General features: G+C 42.0%; 1 protein-coding gene across 2 annotated transcripts in view; it reads right to left on the reverse strand.

The window, feature by feature from the left end:
• Nucleotides 1-18047, reverse strand: part of arhgap21b (Rho GTPase activating protein 21b) — a 50309-nt gene that overhangs the window by 31579 nt on the left and 683 nt on the right. For both annotated transcript variants that reach the window (XM_079488603.1, XM_079488602.1), the window contains exons 2-4: nt 16863-17081; nt 5110-5286; nt 4901-4922 (exon numbers count right to left, since the gene is read on the reverse strand). In XM_079488603.1, the coding sequence (XP_079344729.1) occupies nt 4901-4922; nt 5110-5286; nt 16863-16937 (274 nt within the window). In that variant the 5' untranslated portion in view covers nt 16938-17081. The remainder of the gene's footprint in view (nt 1-4900; nt 4923-5109; nt 5287-16862; nt 17082-18047) is intronic.

The following is an 18047-nucleotide window of genomic DNA, read 5'->3' on the forward strand; positions in this document are numbered from 1 at the left end:
TACTCATGTAAGAGTATAAACCTGAAACCGTCAAAAAGCAGCAACATGAAAGCCTACTCATGATTATTAGTCTCCTGCTTCTTTTTTTTGGGGGGGGGGGGGGTGTTTGTTGGCTGTGTATGAAAGCGAGAGAGAAACAGAGAGGTTTGTCACAAGATTCAGAGGCATGTGAATCGACATCACAGACTGTTTTTTGGCCCTTGCCATGTTTTGTGGGGCCACTTTACAACCATTTTAAATGGAAATGATAATTAATTGGCGAGGGGGGGGAAATTCCCAATAGGGGGAGATTGTGTGGATTTAAGGGGGTGAATGAATACATCTGAAAAGAGGAAAACCTGTTTGCTCACGCTGCTCTTGTCTCCTAGCAGCTACATTTCTGCAGAAGAAAGAGTGTGTGTGTGTGTGTGTGTGTGTGTGTGTGTGTGTGTGTGTGTGTGTGTGTGTGTGTGTGTGTGTGCTCTGACCGGTGGGGTTAGGGGGGTGTTATAAAGTGAAAGAGAGTAAATGGATGGTGGAGTGGGCATGTGCTCAGCTGCTCAACTCCCACTCTTTCCTTATAAAACAGAGAAATAGCCTTAAGGGCACAATGCAACAGTGAAGCTCAAATCCGTTCCAAGTAGTTAACATTCAGCTAGTGACTGTGCATGGTAGTATGGTACTGCCTAAATTGCAGTGGCTAAGCCACCAGAGGAACAAGTTTACAAAAAAAGTTAAGATTTGTACAGGACCAGATCAGTAAACGCATCGTCCTTCCTATCGTGAATCAATAAATCAAATAAACACCAATAATTCAGTCTGGTATGACCAGTGAAGGCAAAAGTAGGCGAGTTAACACATGAGAAAGACCTGCTGTGGGCATGTGACAGACCCTCTTCCCCTGCAGGGATCTGGGGCAAAAAGGACACACACACGCACACACACAGGTGCTTGGATATCACCTTGCTAACCAATGAGAGCCGTCTTGTAGCAACATGAACAGCCAGTAGCCTTCCTCATGTGTGCACACACATGCCTGCATGTTCCCTCTACAGTTTTACATATGGCATTCCACACACATAATAATATCCTGGGGATTATTATTATGTAATGCTGCAACAGGATCATCATCCCCCCCCCCCCCCCCCCCCCACAATCTGAACACAACCATAGTGCTGATATGTGCTCCCTCTGGTGGTGCATTGCAAAAGTGCATTACAAGTACTTTTCTACAATGCTGCTTCAGGAACCAGATCGTTAATTACCATCAACAATTAAATGTACCATCTGCTTTTAGTGTCTACTGTAGCATTGAAGCCATCTATTACCATGTCAGATCATCCCATTTGGCCGTCTACGCTTAAGAGAAAACTTTGTGCTATATCTTGCATCACCCCTCATCTCTTATCCCTAACCTCATTTGCCATTTTTTACCATTTTGAAAAACATTTTTAAATAGTTAAAATAGCCGATCTACAAGCTCACGTGTCGATGCAGATCGGCTAGTTGAACTATTTTAAAATGTTTTTCCTAAGTAAAATATGGCAAACATTTAGGGATAAAGGATAAAGAGCACCCAAGATAGGACCATATGTCTTCCAAATTAATACAGTGTATGGTTTCCATTTATCAAGATTATTGATGGGTTCCAAATAATCAACTTTTAGTTACTAAACTAAATCAATACCAGCAAAGGTATAGGTTCATGTCATTAAACGTTAGCCCATTTCCTGGACAGAATGAGCAGTTGGGATGAAAACAATGTACCCAACAAAAAAAAAAGGGTCCTCCCTTTGTGTCACCTTTTTCCTTTGTATTAACCACCAGAGGGAGTCAGGCTTGGGCAAAGTGACTCATTTGAGGCCTTCCTCTACAGTCTACACTCTACGCTGAATGTTTACGCCCAGTCACATCATGTGCCAAATACTCCAATGATATTACAGTGATTTACGGCTCAAAAACGAAATCTCATCTCCAGGTTGTACTGTATTTATCTAGTCTGGCTAACGGCAACTGTGCGGTACAGATCAGTGGTTTCAGTCCAGAGTTGCATTAGCCGGGCTAGCATTTACCTTTAACTAAGTAAAAATGGCTATGAAAGAATGGCAAGGTGTGAGTCACTCCTAGTCATGTGTGTGACACATGGGCCACCACCAGCACAACAACATAAACAAAGGGATTCCCTTTCTTTCATGTTTTTGAGGGATTTCCCTTGTGTCAGCAAACTCACCATAATGCCTATAGCCATGAGCTAATGACGAAGCATGAACACGTCGCATGCACGACACACAGTCACACACACACACAACTGTTGTCAAATTTATACTTGTGCTCCAGTGACGGCCACCAAAAATAACAGATCTAAAATGTGTCGCATTTTTGGTGCACGACACAACCAAATCAGGCACACGTATGCAGTTTAGAAAAGTGAAGAGATGACTACTTGGCGGCCAAACACATTTCAAATGACAAACCATCGCATCCTTCAGCCAAGTGCTGTGATAAAAGATCTTTGTCTGGGCTGTGGGCCCAAATCCAATAAGATAATTTATGTCGGTCCTGACTCCTGCGTTGTCACTGAGGCGGGCCGGTGGCAGTTTGGGCCGGGATCATCCCAGGTTGTGTTTTCACAACTCTGGCAAGCTGCCATCGAGTCCCTCTGTCCAGTATTATGCAACCGCCAAAAAGTGCCCATTTTCTGCAGTTTCACACTTTAGGCCCATCATAAATCACTACAGCCAGAGAGAAAAACAGTGGACTCTGCAGATGTGGCTTTTTTTCTCCCCCCCTCACTACATGAAAGTCATTTACCACATCATCTACCATGTGTGCCTCACGGTCTGTCTTATATCACTTTCTGAAAAACCTATGTTTCTATGTCAGTGGTGCTCAAACTTTTTCATGTGAAGGACCCCTAGAATAATTCTGTATTTGGCTCTGAAAATATGTTTTTCCAGGGACCTCCCCCAGAAGAAAATATTTGATTTAAAAACGTTCGCTCTGAAAGAATATATATTAAAAGATTTGCAACACAATCGTGAAAATTGTCACAGAGTGCCGCGCTACGAGCTTGTAGATCTGCTATTCATCAATGGCTAAAATATAACAATCCTTAAAACACTAAAAAAGGGTTCTCGTCCTGAATGGGTAAATTTAGGGAGCTTCCTTTCCATTGTCTGGAAAAATTATGTTTTTATTTCTGCAAAACCTTTGCCAGCATGAAGACTAACTTCATCATCACTACTTCTTACCTGTAGACTGTAGAGCAATTTTCTTTGCTGTACTTTTCTTTTTTTCCCCCCTAATAATTTACTTGCAATTGAAAGAACACAACAACACCCCCACCCCCCATGGTCAACAGAGGGCAGATCAAACTAAACAAAGTGTTAAGCACACAAACAGGCCACAGAGAGATCACCACACTGTGATGACATTAGGATGGAATGGGCCATAGCAGTGTTAACTCAATCAAACAGACCTGAGACCAGGCTTATGTCATAGGGGTCGTCACAGGACCAACTAGAAAGGGGCACACAGTGCATATATCCGCCACCGCCAGGCTGTGTGGGATGGGTTGCAGCCATCAGGACCTGTGGTAACTAGCATATCTTTATTGGATGTTACTGTACATTCATACCAGCTCAGTGGCCTTGTGGTTAGAGTGTCCGCCCTGAGACTGGGAGGTCGGGGTTCAATCCCCGGCCGGGTCATACCAAAGACTCTAAAAAAAAAATGGGACCCAGTGCCTCCCTGCTTGACACTCAGCATCAAGGGTTGGATTGGGGGTAAGTCCCTGCGACATACTAGCGTCATGTCCAGGGGGTGTACTTGTACATCAAGCTGCCTCACGCTACAGAAACAGGAGATAGGCTCCTGCCCTATGGGCTCCTGCCCTCGGCAAGGCTACTTACTTACTGTATGATCCTATGGCATTTTGTATAAAATAATAATAAACCCAACTAATTGGAATCCAATTACAGCCAGACAGTAAGGAATATCAAATGGACATGACTCCCGAAATCATTTGTACATAATTTGGTCAAGACTGGAAAGAAACATAATCATGTTTGTGCATACATGGGTATATGGTTGTATATGAGGGCGTGATCCTTTACCCCTTTTGGTGTTTTAAACATTATGTTATAATTTAGCTATTGAAAAATAGCAGATCTACAAGCTCATAGAGCACCACCGAGTGGCGCGCTACGAGCTTGTAGGTCTGCTATTTTTTTTTAAACGTAAAAATGTGGCGTAAATCTTTGAATATATATTCTTTCAAAGTGAATGTTTTTAACTCAGGTCTAAATGGGTTATATATCGCCACCATCATTTGTATTTGCGTGTTTTCCTTGGTCTACCGGCTGCGTCCTGATCAGTCCAGCAGTGTGTGAGGTAAGCTCCAGACTCAAGAGATAAAAAGTTGGATACTACAGAAATTGACCTGCGGCTCCATAACCTGAAAATTTGCATCAAATGACTAAATGGCAGGCTCAAACAAGCATGCATAAACACATGCATGCATGCACACAATTCCAAAACATATATACACACACACCAGTAACAGCAGACCTGCCAACCTTGGGAAAATGTTTTGTGTGGGGGGCAGGGGTTGAAACTACAGCTTTTCTAACAACTTTACTAAGGAGAAAAGCGGCAACAAATACAGATTGGAGCTACGTGAAGGATGCAGGACAGCAACAGGTGGTGCTAACCAAAACCTTTTAAGTCTTCACAAAGGTCAGCCGTGTTACGTGTACACACACAGCAGCTATATTGTTCCCTGCGCATAAGGAAGTAAAAGAAAAGAACCAGAGATCAGATAGATTAATATTCATTATGAGAGGGAGGCACTGTACGGACTCAGCAGTGCTGAAGGGTAGACAAACATGAAGAGGTTGTACAGCCTCATTATTCTGCTTACCTCTGCGGCCATGATCTTCCTCCTGCAAAAAGACAGGAAAGAGAGAGAGACTTCAGTGCCCAGTCAAGGAATTTAACACTTGGGTATTATGTTTGTTGACTCTGCGTTATCATCATCGCAAGTGGTTAGGCAAACAATATTCAGGCGAGTAAAAAAATATTTCAGAGACACTTCCTTATTAGACCAATATATGATATGAGTCAGCTTACCGGAAAGGAGCCGTGCACGGCCGACTCCGGAGGGTACACGATGAAGTGGCGCAGGGTGAAGCCAAAGCCATGGGAGGTGCGACGCAGCCGGACGGTTTTAGGCCCCGGCCATGAGAAAGGCTCATCATCTGCCGAGTACAACACCGCCGAGGGATCAGCCCACTCTGGAGAATCATTCTACAAAATAAATGACATGGGGGAAAAGGGAGACATGAGTGTTAAACTGTACCTATCTTTGAGTTGCACATTTCACAAAGGATAATTTAAGAAGAGAACTTGTTCGTTTTATGAAATGGGAGACCCGCTCTAGAAGAAGAAGAAGGGGTCGTAATTAAAAGTCTAAACCAGCCAAGTCATGGTGTCCCATTTCCGCAATTGTTTTAATGTGGTGCAATGCACAATTTAGGGCTTTTGACACCCGTGTCCATGTTTACCGACTATTTATAGACAGTCTTACACCTTTGTGGTAACGTGTGCATGAGTAAGCCCCCTCCCCCCCGGTCTCATATTCCCTAGTCAAGTACAACTTTCAGGGAACTGTTCAAACAGTCTTGACTCTTGTACTTCCAATCCATATACTGGTGACAACGTGTTCCCTGACCCCTCTCAACCAAACACTCCCCTTGGCCTAGAGCTTCACCCACAATGAGAGGAATGTGATGATCATGCACATCAACCCTGTCTGGGGGTGGGGGTAGGTGATGAGTAAAATGTCAGAAATTGGCAAACAGTGAGGCATCAAATAAATACTTAGTGCATGTACCACATAGGACAGGCACAGACCCAATAGTGGGGTCGAGGGTTTGAAACAGGCTTGTGACTCGTCTTGGGTGTGCATCATCTTGCTCTATACTCTGTTTTAATTAAGATGAAAATGTTGTGTAATATCGGTAGCACAATAAAATCATTGATGTTTAACACCAACGCTACATTGTAAACAACCAATACATATAGGGAAACAAATATTTACACGGTCATGTCTTTGTTGGACCAAACGGAATACAGTCCCAGTCTTGGACTTGAAGCTGGGTTGTCAAAGCCATTGGAACGGTGCGTAGCCTACGCTGAGAACACACGGTCATGTCAGCCTCTCATCCATGTAAACATGCCAAAAACAAATTCCTCATTCATAACATGACCAAAAAAAGACAGCGACTCGTTTTCCGCCATTCAAATGACATGATTATGTTTTATCTGTCCCAACTGCCAGACAAAAAACAACAAAGCATGGGGGTTTTGGAACCCTAGAATCCATATTCGGGGCATGTCATAATAGCCATAGGCAAACATTCTGTAAAAATTGGCAAACCTTCAGTGAAAATTGATCTACAAGAAGATCAGCTATTTTCAGGGAAGATATTTTGTGTAGAGGCAAAAAAGGAGGGGACCAAGTGACGACTGGGGAACCCCGGTCAACAATGTATATCGTGTTGACTGAAGTGGTTTTGACAGGTGGACAACTACTATAGTATAAACTATTGCAGAGTTGAAATTACTTTGGCAGGTGGACAACAGAGTGACCCATTGTACTTTCTATGCAAAATATATATTTAATAATCAAATAAATTGGATAAATTCAAAAATATATATAATTTCTGAGCTCTGTTGACAGCTGCTACAGGATGTACTGGAAGAGCCAAACCACATTTCAATAAACAATGAGCAACAATTTGTTTGCACACTTTCAGTTCGGTTGCAAGAAACCACCAACTCCCACTGCCATTCCTACTGTACGGCGTATGCCGTCTCTCCCACCATAATGAAGAATGTTCAGTGTACTTATTAACCTCACCTTTGATGGTTCGTTAGAAATGCACTGTAGGCCTGGAGGTCTTGTATCAAGTTACAGCATGTTTCACTACCCTCTCTGCTGCACAAAAACAGAAAGGCTACAACTTAAACCAGTGGCTTGTGAAAGTAGTTTACAGTGGGAGCCATAAGTGCCAGTGGGAAATTAGGGGTTCAAACATGCTTTTGAGGAGTACGGACCAATAGCGTTTGTGTTGCTAGCTGGGAAAATAGAGCTACAGGTGCAGCTGACACCCATGTATTACGTGGGAACAGGCAGAACAGGTTTCAGTCTGTTTAACCCAGCTTTGACTGGTCCACAGCTCAAGTGCTTCCATGTTTAAATCTGTGTGTAAGCCCGGGTATTCTCGCTTGATTCCCAGCCATTTGTATCCATAACTGCAGAGGAGCTTGTGGTGAAATGACAATAGATCAGTAGAAGTGCATGGCATACTTTGCATGCTTGCCGGGCTTCCCTGAGGGCTTGAAGGGATGCCAATCCCAGTCCAGTTGATCAGATTTAGCAGCCAGGCCAAAGAGCAATTTGCAACTCTCAGAAGGGGGTGTGGGCCACTCCTGACAGACGCATGCCTAGCAGGGTTAACATTGCACTTGCATACTGTATGTAAATACTGTGGTGACCACCAACAAGGCCAATAAATTCAGAATCACATTCCATGAGCCCTCCCCTTCCTCTTGCTTAGTTTAGAGTCTAATATTTAGACTCCGAGTACTGAATCAGTGTGTCAGTAGACTCCGAGTACTGAATCAGTGTGCCAGTCATTTAGAATAAGTGTTTGAGAATCACAGAGCTAGATTCTGATGTCCTGTATAAAAAAGGCCATGACCAGTAACTATAAAGCATAATACATTAAAGAAACGCCTACACCAAAATACACACATAATCTCACCAGCTTACAAAAGAATGCCTCTCTTTTATCTATGAATCACCACAATGCCCGGCTGATATTTGCACTGGGTGAGGCAACAAGGAGAGTATTTCCAATAAAGTATTTGTTCTGATGGATATCAATGGAAATGAAAAACCTTGTTTGCAGAGACTCTCAGGGCAGGAATGATGATCCCGATCATGGTCCATTTAATTTATTATGAACTTGGAGGCAAAACTAATCCTAGATCAGAGCTGCCGCTCTTGACAGACTCCATCCCATATACATGCTCAATCCCAGCCTTATGCCGCTTCAGACAAGAAACCTCCATGGAATTCCAACCAGAATGCTGCCAATTACCGAACAAGCTGCATTAAGTCGAAAACATTCACAGAGTTATGCAAGTTAACATGTAGGCATAATGTGAGTGGAATGGAACCCGAAACATGCTCTGGCTTATCAATGAGTTGTTTTTGCACATAGGCTGCTGTATACGGAATTAGGCAACATGTCTAAAAACAGATTCCATGTGGTCATTTAATACCCTTTAAGTGGTATAAAAGTCAATCAGATGTAGTATAATATCGTTTTGCATCTTTGTGACAGGCCTAAACATTCTCCCCTTCCTCCCCACACACACACACACGGGAACAGTTTTGATGTGGGTTTTGACATGTAATAATTTTGGAAATATAAAAATTGTTCCCCTTACGCACAAGATCGGTATCGGCCGATCGTGAGAAAAACAATCGGTGATCGGGATCCGTCCCAAAAAACCTGACCGGAGCATGATAAAACCATGACGACACATCATGGGCTGTGTTTTTAAAGGCTCTCTGACATCACCAAATGATACATTACATGGATCATAATGACATCAGCTCTAAAAATACCAAAACATGTAAACACTGCAGCCTCCTTAAACTGTGAAAAGGCCCAGTTCTCTGTGGGCTGCCAAATTCTACACCACATCCATCCCAAACCAAGCACTTATCTGTGAAAGGCCTAAGATAATGATACAGAGGGCCTCTGGTGAGCCTTGGGCGTTTCATTCTAGTAGTGCTGTTAAGGGTAAAAGTATCATTTACTGGCCTCTGTAGACAACATGGGCTATGTCTTCTGCACTCCAAGAGCCCTTGCACTTGATGAATGCGAGACTTGGAAAACAGTTTTTTCTTCCCATCAATAGAGCTCATGTATAGAAGAAAGGTTGCCAATCTTTACCATCACATGCAAAGGAGTCAAGGACATTTCATTTCACACAGAAGTGGACATTTTGGCCAGCATGTGGCGCTAGAGGAAGGTCCACGCAGGGGTTGACAACAAGTTAAGTTTGCCTTTTGAACCACTGGCCCATAAAGTTACTTTCAATTCTTCAAATAACAGTCAAGAATTGACCCTCAAAATAAAGAAAATAAACCCATATCATGCAATAGTAATTTCTTTAAAAACATCATTTTACTTTGGACTTGGATCACAATTTATATAAACCAGATTTTGTTCAAAGGCAGCAAATCACTCCTGCAAACTTTAGATGCATATCTTAGCCAATCAGGGTGGAATTAATAATCGGATTATGAAAAAACGTATAGCCGCACGCACACTTGTAGCTGCCAAATGCCAATGCCAATCGGATCACATGACCATAAAGATAATGTGTACCGATGTGCGTGTTTGGACAAAATCTGAAAGGGTATTATAAAAGGTTAAACAAGAAATGATCACATAGGGATATAATGTCAGGTGAAAGAAGCGCCGTCTCCGTTGTGTTCTCCCCCCATATTGGTATGATTGTTTTATTTGTAACGTGTGTATGTTTTTGTGTCACAACCTCACGCCTCGCGGCCGTTTGCGTGCGCCGTCTCCGTTGCGTTCCCCACATATTAGTCTGATTAGAGGAAATAAAAGAAGCGCTGTCTCCGTTGTGTTCTTGTCTCCGTTGTGTTCTTGTCTCCGTTGTGTCTCTCCCCCCCATATTAGCAGGATTGTTATTTTAGTAACGTGTATGTTTGTGTATCACAACTTCGCGCCTCGCAGATCTATGTAAGGGTCCATTTGGTTACGAACTCTCCAAAACCACTAGATGGATGGATAGAATAAAACAATCTTTCTAATTAATGAACGTGCTACAGCAAAATACAAACGAGCTTGTGTAATGTCACTGCCAAGTTCTTCTCATACAAGGAAATCAAGAAATCACTTGGTGTTTCCATTCGCATAATGCTGGAACAACTCTACCGAGTCCACTCTGTTATGTGAAAACGGATCACTTCTGTAATTTCATTCATACGAGGGTCTCGCGTTACTTAAAATACGAAGTAACAACGATCCATTATCCAACATCCCTAAGCAGAGAAGTACAACAGTGGGTGTTATTTTAGTTGACAAGGGTCAGTTCCTACTTATACTTGTAAGCCAATGTTTTGCTTGCCAGTCATTGGCTGAAAACCTTCAGATTGTTTGTGAGGTCATGTGGGGCTATAATGTCCAAAAGAAGAGTTGTGTCAGTCGTTTGGTCATTCACTGTTTGCTCAGTTTGTTTTGCTTTTTGTGACCAACTTTAAATTTTTACTTTGTTTAAAGAAACCCCTCAGACCCCCAGGGTTAGCACAGATATTACAGGCAAAGGAAAACAAAATGATCTCATTCTCTTAATACGAATACCACATATGTTTTTTTTTTTACAATCTACATAGCCGAATAGAGATTAACCTGTGATGTCATGACATACTTTTGTGTTTTTTCTATTCATTTGGCCATTAAGGTTCACAGAATGAGATGTCTGCTCTGGCGAAAACATCGCGAAAAAAAAGTTATGGCCATTTTTGTATACCGCACCATAGACAACCAATATAAGGCAACATTTTCCAAATTTCATCATACTTTAAGTAGCATGTGACATACCAAACTAGGGGGTTTTCATGATTCTGAATCCATTCCACGCATTAGTTTTGTATGAAAAACACTCCTTGGCCTAAATTCGGACATAGTCACCAAATGTGCCCTCATCACACTTGTGAGGGCTATGGCCGTTTTTACCAAACTAATGCTTGGAATGGATTCAGAATCATGACAACCCCCTAGTTTGACACGTCACATGCTACTTAAGTTAAAGCATGATGAAATTTGGAATTTTTTTGCCTTATATTTTTTGCCTTATATTGGTTGTCTATGGTGTGGTACCAGTCCCCTCTCGTTTTGTCTGCGCCAACTGCGCTAAAGACTGCCACTCCGGAGCGGGGCTGTCCAGCCACAGCCGCCGCTGCAAGAAAACCTGACCACTCAGGGCGCAATCCATCGTCATCACTGACGGACGGATGCCTATGATGGTGTGGTATACAAAAATGGCCATAACTTTTTTTCGCGATGTTTCCGGCAGAGCAGACCTCTCATTCTGTGGACCTTAATGACCAAAAGAATAGAAAATAAATCAGATGGATGCAACAGCACCCCCTATTGGTACTCTAAACATCGGGACATAGGTTAGGACATTGCTGTTCCTTGGAGTGGTTGCACCACTCAAAAACACAAATAAAAAGTATGTCATGACATTACAGGTCCTCTCAGATTTTGGGTGACTGGCTCCCTGACAAGTCAGGGTTTCTCAAGGTGGGTGGACATTATCAATATTACTTAAGTTATAAATATAAAAATGATTTGATAGGAGTTTAAACATTTATTTATCACTTAGTATGATATGAGTTTAAACATCAAGTACAGCTTTTTTCCAATAGGTTCTAAGGGAAACGGAAAGTTTTTTTCGTGACATATCCGAGTGGAAAAGCGTACACATTTGTACTCTTCCTTTATATGTCAGCAAATGTCAAAGGCTAGATGAAAGGAAAATATTGACATGTTTCGTAGAGAACAAATAATGTTACACTGTACCCATTTGACATTGGAGGCCATGTCAGATGAGTCAGACTCAGGAGCAGCAGAATGATCAAAAGTAAGGCTTTATAATGATTGTTGCAGTCACGGTTCGGTTAAAATCTTGTTTTTACCTTTTTTTTTTTATATAAATATTTAATTTGTCAAAAGTGTGGGGAATCCGGGCACTTTGGTGGGTAGTGGGTACCTAACTGCCACGAGGAGTCTAGAGGTTAGTATCCGGGCACTTTGGTGGGTAGTGAGTACCTAACTGCCACCGAGGAGTCTAGAGGTTAGTATCCAATGCGGTGCATCCTGCTTTGTCGAGCGTCTCTATAATACACAAACGCAATCGGCCCGTGTTTTGTGGGAGGGAAGCCGGGTGTGGAGGGTGATATTTGTCACTGCATGTACTCCTATGGGCGGGGGGGGGGGGGGGCAACTGTCAGCAGGGAGTGTTGGCTGGGAGGGAGTAGTAGTAAGATGAAGGTAGAGGCTCTACGAGTCTACATCCTTCCTCTGGGGGCTCCTCACTGGCAGGCGAGGAGCACTACATTCGGGAGAGGGGGATGGAGCATTCAGGGTTTTATTAAATCAATTAGCCTGCATCCAACCGAATACTGGACTTTCTGACTATCCGACACCAAGTGATGAGAGAATGGCAACATGACATCTCTGACTCTCAACACTGAGTCCTCTCCTCCACAGTACACACCCGACTGCGTGGCCACGCGCAGCTTCAACGTCATCATCAATTTGTGACAACGACACAACAGTGATGGGCCAATTGATGAGCGAGACCACCTACAGGGATAAAGTCAGATCACTGACACTTTGGTGTTAAGACTAAAGAGCTGACTGGAGTGTGGACTAAAGGAGGCTGAGAGAGTACACGGGTACACGCCCCCATCTACATTGACAGCATTCTGAGCATTGCAGTGGGGAATGGGTCATAGATTTTAAGTTCCTCTGCATACACATCACTGAGGATCTCAAATGGGTCACACACACACACGCACACAATGGCTGTCACAATTATCACAAACATAAAAATAATAGTAAAATGCTTATTCTTGTCCGCAGACAGTCATATAAAAATGTCTAGTGTGTCACTTGATGTCATGCTCTAACATCGTTCTATATCACAAGCTCATGGATCAGCAGATTGGTTGTCCAGAACCACCGATCCGACTCTGATCTGACCATATATGCATAATGTATATGGGGATCTGGTTTACCAGAACCGCCAACTTATTCACACAAGACACACATGATATGGAATAAGCAGCAGATGAGGTGTCAGTGGTTTGGTTGTTTATTGTAGGGATTCTCCACTCTTGACCCCCATGAAAACAGTGTCTCACACACAAGAATAGCATAAGCGTAACGTCAGACTGAAGAATGAATGCTTCAGTCTGACATTCTAGCCTCTAGGCGATTTCTAAGCGATTTCCAAGGGAGAGGTTGATTTTCCTTAACCAATCACTAGAGAATAGAGATCACTGTGCCCAGTGCTCTCTGTAAACGCTGTAGTTTGGCTGATCATTCAAATAAACATGATTACAACATTATTGACGACTTGGCACATTTCAAGTACGTCCCTGGTGCCTAGATCCTATGGCCTGAAGGGACAGTCGGCTAAACATGTTGAACTGATTGAGCCAGTCAGTGAACGACCTGTTGACTTCACAACGCACACAGAAGTCCAACCTCCAGCCAAGCATTGAATGAACTGATTAACAAATGAACAAGATGTTTTAGTGGAATGATTGAGTACAGTACATAATTATTCCACACCAGTCACCTCAGCCTCCTGCACACAACTTCTGCATCCAGCATTCTTTGGTGGAGCACCCAGGGTGCCTCAAATAGAAATGATTCCATCATTTGGAGGAGAGCCGCCCAACAATGTCAGAAGGTTGAGCGGAGGTGTCTCCCTCAGTGCGTATGTATTGTGTAGCTCTCTGGACATGATATTGACTCTAAAGTGCTCTGGAACTCATAAAAATACTTTGTGACCACGGCCTCTTATTCTCTTATGCAAATAATAATTTAAGGCACTCAATGAATACTGTTCAGAAAAATGTGGTTGTGTTAACATTGGATGAATCATATAAATGATCTATTTAATGAGTACGTTGGCATAATTGTTATTAGCCCCGTCTAGATTTTAACCTGTTGCTATATACACAGATCCAATGATTCTGAACTGAAGCAAAAGTAGACGAGACGTTTAAACGGGGAGATGGAAAAAGTGCCCTGGCTTTTTTTCTAGGATGGCTTGGATTTACCACATGTGCTACACAAAGCATGCACTGAGGGGGAACGGAATCCTATAAGTCATCTCTATACTCCAGAGACATAAAAGGCAACAGGAAGTAACAGTCGCCTTCTATTCAATTGAAGATCCATTTTCCCTTTCCGATATTCATCAGTGAGCCATATGATGCCTGTGGAGAGGGTTCTGTAAATGGCAGCTAGCCTAAGTGAGTTACACTCGGAGCCTTGATGAGCGCCAGATCATGGAAAGAGGGGGGATCTGTTTCTCTATAGCTGTTGATAGTGCCAAATGTAGATCACACTGACTGGCTGCATCATATTAAAACAAAATAACCAAAATCTAAATTACAGCAAAAATGTCAGCACCTTAGGCTTTCATACAGAGGACAAAAGTTACAAGCCATAAATGAAGTACTCAAATGTATTTCTGTCAGACACACACAAACACAAACACACACACACACACACACACACACACACACACAAGTGATGCATTCAATTAATCTATATGGCAATATATCGATCGAACATCCGGGCGATAGGTGAATCGATCGAGAGGCTGCTGTATCGATACGGCAATAAACGGCATGAATTATCTGAGTGATGCAGCGTTGACAAACGTACCCCTTAACGTTATTAAAGCCCCCCTTGCAAGTTGCACTCCCTTCCCAGACCCCTTATGATGTTTAGACATTTTATTTTAATTCTAAAGATCTCTGTGGGCCTGAAAGTGTTTTATTGTAGGATTTGTGCAACATGGTCATTATTTTGATTATAATCGTATAATCGATATATATCGTGATACATATCTATTGGGAGATTGCAAGCAATACACACACACACACACACACACACACACACACACACACACATTGACCATTTCACTCTACTACAGCAAACTAAAATATGAAAAACAACAAAAGCCTAAAGTACAGTATAAAAGTCTGAATTAATCACAATAGGTTTTCTTGAGATGGCAGTAGGCCATCACAAAAAGACAAAATCAGGCCGATAAGCACTCTCATCTAAATAGAGGGAGCCGGTATGGAGTGATCACTGTCCAACTGTCTGCCACAGGGGTCCTGCAAAAACAGTCGCAGCAGTATTTAGATTCTCTGCATTACTCGGCGGCTGGTCATATTTGCCAATTGAATCTAAGACATTTTCCCCAACCCAGTTTACTCATCTATGAAACGTTTTTCCATTCCTGGTTTCAGCTATCCCACAAAATAACCACCTATCTGTCCCTAAAAGGTCATAATGTAAAGTCTGTAAGGAAAAGACACATTTTCAAAACAGCAGCAGGAAGATTGTCCTGTTCTGAAAAACAATGCTCTATGGCTGGCTAATCATGGAAATACTGACAGGGGTCAGCTTCCATTAATTGGGGAAATTATGTGTAATGCATGGCATGCACAAGAAACCTCCTGGTAAATATATGCTTGACCTCTCTGGGAAAAAGGTCTTGTGCCATACCAGACTAAAAGGGATGTATAAAAGAAAATACCCACCCAAAACCTCCTTAAATAATCAAATCCTCAGCATGGAGCATCATCAGTTCCAGAAAACTCCCAGGGCTGGTGACTCCAGGGGGTTTTCCAGCTCCAAATTAGCACATGAATTATCATGTGGGGTAGTCTGATTAAAGGCATACAAACTGCTAAAAGTAGGATGCCCACTGAGTGCATCATAAGAGGCTGTTCTCTTCTCACAGATCTATGATGCATTGTATTATTCCTATGACCTCCTGGAACAGGAAAGCAAGAGAAATAATAAAATCCTGCAATATCGGCTTATCAAGAAAAATGTCATGCGTTGTTAACAGGTCAATGGGGCAACTCCAGTCCAGACAGTCTTGTTTTATTGCAACATAGATCATTTCCCCTGGGATTATTAGCAGCGATCATCTATTTTTAGCCATTCTGCCTCGTCTTGATCGGTCCAAAACTAAGTTCACGAGTGCAAACAAAGAGCTGGTTGCATCTCTGCGCTCATTTCAACAGTGGCAGTGAATGAAATTGGTATACAAAAATTCAAAATATACATCGTCCTGTATAAGCTGTATAAACTTAAACAGTTTGTTTCTAAAATATATGGCCGTATGGTGTGTTCCAAATATCCTCCGTGAAATGAGCCATAAACATATTCAAGAGGCAGGATTAGTGCATTGAGAGAGATGCCAGTGGGGGCACAAGGACCTTTACATCGCCTCATTTAAGTTGAGACAATGAATTGATTATTGAGGTACTGAATATTAGATTTGAGAGGGTGTGGATTGGAGGTAATGACAGAAAGCTGCACAGTCTATAAATAGGACTGACCTTCCATTTAACAGGAGTACAGACTAATAAGTCTAGTAGTCTTAAGTCTACACAAAGGTCTTCTTTCAGATGGCGTCCAACCTACTGCACAGGCATTTTGAATTTCACATAAACCTACATCGAAGCAGGTCGTCATCTTCTCCCGTCTGGTATTTCAGGGGTGGCAAATCCTTAAGGACACTTGTCTTTATTCACAATTCTCCACCTAATTCTATAACCGATTATATGCTTTAATTATAATGTTATTGTAATCAATCATCAAACACACAGCTTAGTACTCCATTCACTTGGGGTACTAGTGGGATCTTTTGATAAAGTATTTCTATGGGGACAATAATAAATTAAAACCAAGCATATGGCTGAGCAGGAACAATCAAAACAACAACTTAAGCAATGGTGCAAAACAACGAGAGGGAGGATCATAACAAACAGACAGCTGAGACAGGGTGTCAAACCTGATACTTTTCCAGTAGTCTTTCTTTCACACAAAGCAGGAATGGGAAATCATTTGTGGCAGACAGTGGACATCCAAAATCACAACCGGACTCCATCTCAACTTCGACAACAAGAACCATCTGGGCACAGATTAAATTCAAAGTTTTACCTCGCAGAAAGAACGTCTTGTTGGTTGCCTCTCATCTTCACTGCAAGTGTGACCCCAACGTGATGCGGCCATCATTCAACTTCACATAAAATACTGCGCTCCCTAAACGCCCACATCGAAAACGGTAGATCCAGTGGAAAGGAAGAGATATTTCCAAGGTTTCCCAGTACGTCCGTCCACTTCACAGCTCCCGTCTTGCTTGTGTTCCCAATCCAGGTACTTTGGGGAGACATAAATTGTATTAGTGTCACAGACATGCCATCATTTTATTATTTATTTACACAGTTTAGGGCATTTAGCAGATGTTCTGATCCAGAGCGACTCACAATATAAGCAAGGTAATCACTTACACATTGAATGCAGAGAGACCGTGAAATGCCTCAGGAAACGAAACTATAGGATCACAGGCAAACCAAAAAACCTAGCTTCAGTGTAGACAATACTATCAAAACAATAATCTGTACATATGATATGATGTAATCGGTAGGTACACAACGGTTCACGTACACACATGTGACCTTCTAGGGGTGACAGTCAAGAATTCAACATGATCCTTCTCCAGTTTAATAGAAATCTAATGTGTGTGCATTAATAACATCTTAATTACGTGTTATGTCATATATGGCTAAAATATAAACGCAGAGTTGGTTTGGAGTAAGCATAGGTCACAGAATAGCTTGAAGAAATAACTATAGAATGTCTCACAACACATTTTGCTGACTAGTGAGTAAATAATAAATAAGTCAAGTCTGTTTACGTTTTCGAACAGTAATTCGAGTAGTAATAATATAATAATAATATCTCAAACTTATATGGCGCTTTTCTGAGTATCCAAAGACGCTTTACATGGGGGCAAGAGGAAGCAACAAATAAAAACAACTTTATGAGGAGAAATAAACACTAAAGGATAAGGAATAAAATCAATAAAAACAATGTAAAGAGTTAGGTAGAGAAAACAATATTGAAGAGTTGTGTATAAAAGCAGCAGTGATGCGCCTGTCACGCTGTTTCAATAACAACTGACATGGAATGGATGAATACGGTAAACAGCACAATGTTAATGAATGGCTCGCAACAAGTGGGCTGTTGCCTGGAGCGCAATATATCCCTCCCATCAGATTAAATAATGTATTATTATAATCCCAACAGACATAAACTAGATTCAGTTCAGTCGCCGACCACTAG

This window comes from Electrona antarctica, assembly GCF_951216825.1.
Source record: "Electrona antarctica genome assembly, chromosome: 19".
NCBI classification, from domain to species: domain Eukaryota; kingdom Metazoa; phylum Chordata; class Actinopteri; order Myctophiformes; family Myctophidae; genus Electrona; species Electrona antarctica.